Source organism: Montipora foliosa, chromosome 6 (assembly GCF_036669935.1).
Source record: "Montipora foliosa isolate CH-2021 chromosome 6, ASM3666993v2, whole genome shotgun sequence".
In the NCBI taxonomy this organism is placed as follows: Eukaryota; Metazoa; Cnidaria; class Anthozoa; order Scleractinia; family Acroporidae; genus Montipora; species Montipora foliosa.
In genome coordinates, this window is record NC_090874.1 from 15126196 (window position 1) to 15128695 (window position 2500).

Below are 2500 nucleotides of genomic sequence, written 5' to 3' on the forward strand. Positions count from 1 at the left end.
GTTGTAAGTCCACGTTGTGAGATTTTTGAGAGCTTTCGATTCATCCACATCACAATAGAAGCTGCCTTTGCTTATGTCGACGTTGTTTACCTTAATTTGCATTCGTTGGGGTCGCTAGTTGCGTTAATGAAGCTCTTGGGTATTTCATACACTGTACAGTCGGAAAACCGTACAGTCGCGCAAGTCGCTAGAATGCGTATTAAAACTGTCGGATTGTTCCATTCGCCTTTTGTCTTCATATTTTTTCAACCAGGGACAGTATTCTTTCTCTTCAGCATTCTCGTGAACCTCCTGATTATCAATTCATTCTAGGAAAGTTTTCCATACAGGTTAAAAGTTTAATTCCTTGACGAGACACAAAGACAAGACACAAAGATGAAGTACTAGTCGGTGGGATAATGTGCGGAAGCTGAGGGTTCGCGCGAGTGCGAGAGACGTGGAGCATGTTTTTACACCGAGGTTGTGGAGTCTCTTTGATCGCTTTCATTCTTTTGAGAATCTTCGGAATTTCAGCCCAACAAAATAGAGGTAGGTGGCTTAGTGAAGAAATTAAATTTGACAACATCAACGAAGGTTGTTTAAACATTGTTGATTGCATGCTCTCATTCATAACTTTAACATAAAATCGAAGCTGGCGTTTTCATTTAGCGCAATTTCAGAGAAACTACTGAATCGTTATAGCACAGAACTGTTAGAAACGTCAGAAAGAAGGAATCAATGAGAGATAACGACTGATTTCCTGTGAATGGCGCTCCTGTTATTACGTTACGTTGTAAGAATTTTCCGATTACGCTCAAAGGATTGTTCAGCCTGTGCGCGCGGTGGATACGACTGCTTATATCATTCGAAACTGAATGCTATTACTTTTTTGGGGCTGTTAGTGCTCTAGATATTCTCAGTCAATTCTTAGCGGGTAAGGAAAGTAACAGTAACAGAAACAAACGCATCACCCAGATCAAGATTCAATATTTCAAGTCACTCTCTATGTGCAGAAAGAGGCAAGCTGTGTCGCTTCGATTCCAGTCAAAAATAGTGATTCCGCTTTGCGGTGGTAGTTACAACATTTTCAAGATGATCATTTAGCCATCTATAAGCCTTACATATTCATGTTGAAACCGAACTGTGTTCTTTGCATGCTTACTACACAAGTTGGATGGCAGCAAATATAGGGTCAATTATATGTGCGCAATGAGTTTTCCGAAAAAAATACAATTCGACAAATTATCCTTGAGGGTGGAAGCCCTTTAATCAGCTTTTGTGACTTTAAAAAGTTTCATCTTTGACCGAATGTTTAACTTATATTCGATCGAAATATTCAGTTAATCTCGATTTTTTTTTTCTTGGCATCGGTTTATAATAAAGCCTGCCTAGTGAACGGATTTAAATGGTGTAATATATTGGGTTAGTAATTTCAAAGGGCTACCGATTTGCAAGTTTGTTTTTAAGGTTCTTAACGACTTTGGGTTAAAGCACCAGAGAGCTAACTTACGGGTTATTTACATCAAAGCATTTGCAGCTGATAAAAGGATTATCATAATTTAACCACATTAATGGCCATGCTAAAAAAAGATGGAAACTTTGAAATGAGCTGTCGTATTAAATAATATTTCGTAAATATTGACACCAGGGGCTATTTAAGACACGAAGGCGGTCCTTGTAAAAGTGTTTTTTTTTCTCAACAAGTAACTCATCTATTTGTATCTAAGAGTCAACTAAGGATTCATACGTAGTAATGCTCTTAAAATATATCTTTCGTCGCTAGAGCTTTATTGCAAATTGTAGATTATCAATTTCACAGCTGAGGGCCTCTGAAAGTCGACTTCCCGAACTCTTCCCGATCAAGCCTCGTTTGATTGAGAAGGAATTAATGTTCATGTTGCTTAAAAAGGATAACAAAGATGGAACCATCTCATTTTGAATCACTCAATGGTAAATTGGCTCCATGAAAAAATGTCTCGATCGATTAGTAACATGACGAGGCAATGTTTTGACGGCAAATTTTGTCATATTGGGTGGTTTTTTCGCTGACGTCGAGTGTGTTTCAGTACAAATGGAGAAGTCTTCGAAGTTCCAGTCCTATTGCTAATGCTTAAAATTAAAATTGTTTCCTTCTAACTGAAAGAAAAGATAATTAATTCAGAACAGATATAATAAAAAACGCTAGACTGATTTAATAATTTAGAGTAGGCGTTCTGCCATATTAATTGATTCAACGAAGCTTTAAAAACTGCAGAATCCCCGGCCAGGGAGTTACGCGTTGGTTACACTGTTTATTTTCAGAATATAACCATAAATGGTTTTATAGGTGCTTTCAATACTCCTACGGTGTCAAGAGGAATAAACTTTTAGGCGTCAAAACATCATAGAATTTTTCTAGAGATTCTTACAGTTTTAAAGAGGTCATCGAGCACAGCTGGCTTAGTGAAATGTTAGAGTATTTCACGCCAGAACTCCGCCACGTAAGTCATCTCGCTTGCATGCCTTTTTGGATTGAATGTAA

At 37.7% G+C, this 2500-nt stretch overlaps 1 protein-coding gene across 2 annotated transcripts in view; it reads left to right on the forward strand.

Annotated features, from left to right (window-relative positions):
* Positions 1–2500, forward strand: part of LOC138006803 (fibroblast growth factor receptor 4-like) — a 29801-nt gene that overhangs the window by 236 nt on the left and 27065 nt on the right. The window contains exons 1-2 of one of the 2 annotated variants that reach the window (XM_068853375.1): positions 1–3; positions 313–528. The exon at positions 1–3 is cut by the window's left edge and continues 236 nt beyond it. In XM_068853375.1, the coding sequence (XP_068709476.1) occupies positions 444–528 (85 nt within the window). In that variant the 5' untranslated portion in view covers positions 1–3; positions 313–443. The remainder of the gene's footprint in view (positions 4–312; positions 529–2500) is intronic. The other variant, XM_068853376.1, reaches the window with a different exon arrangement.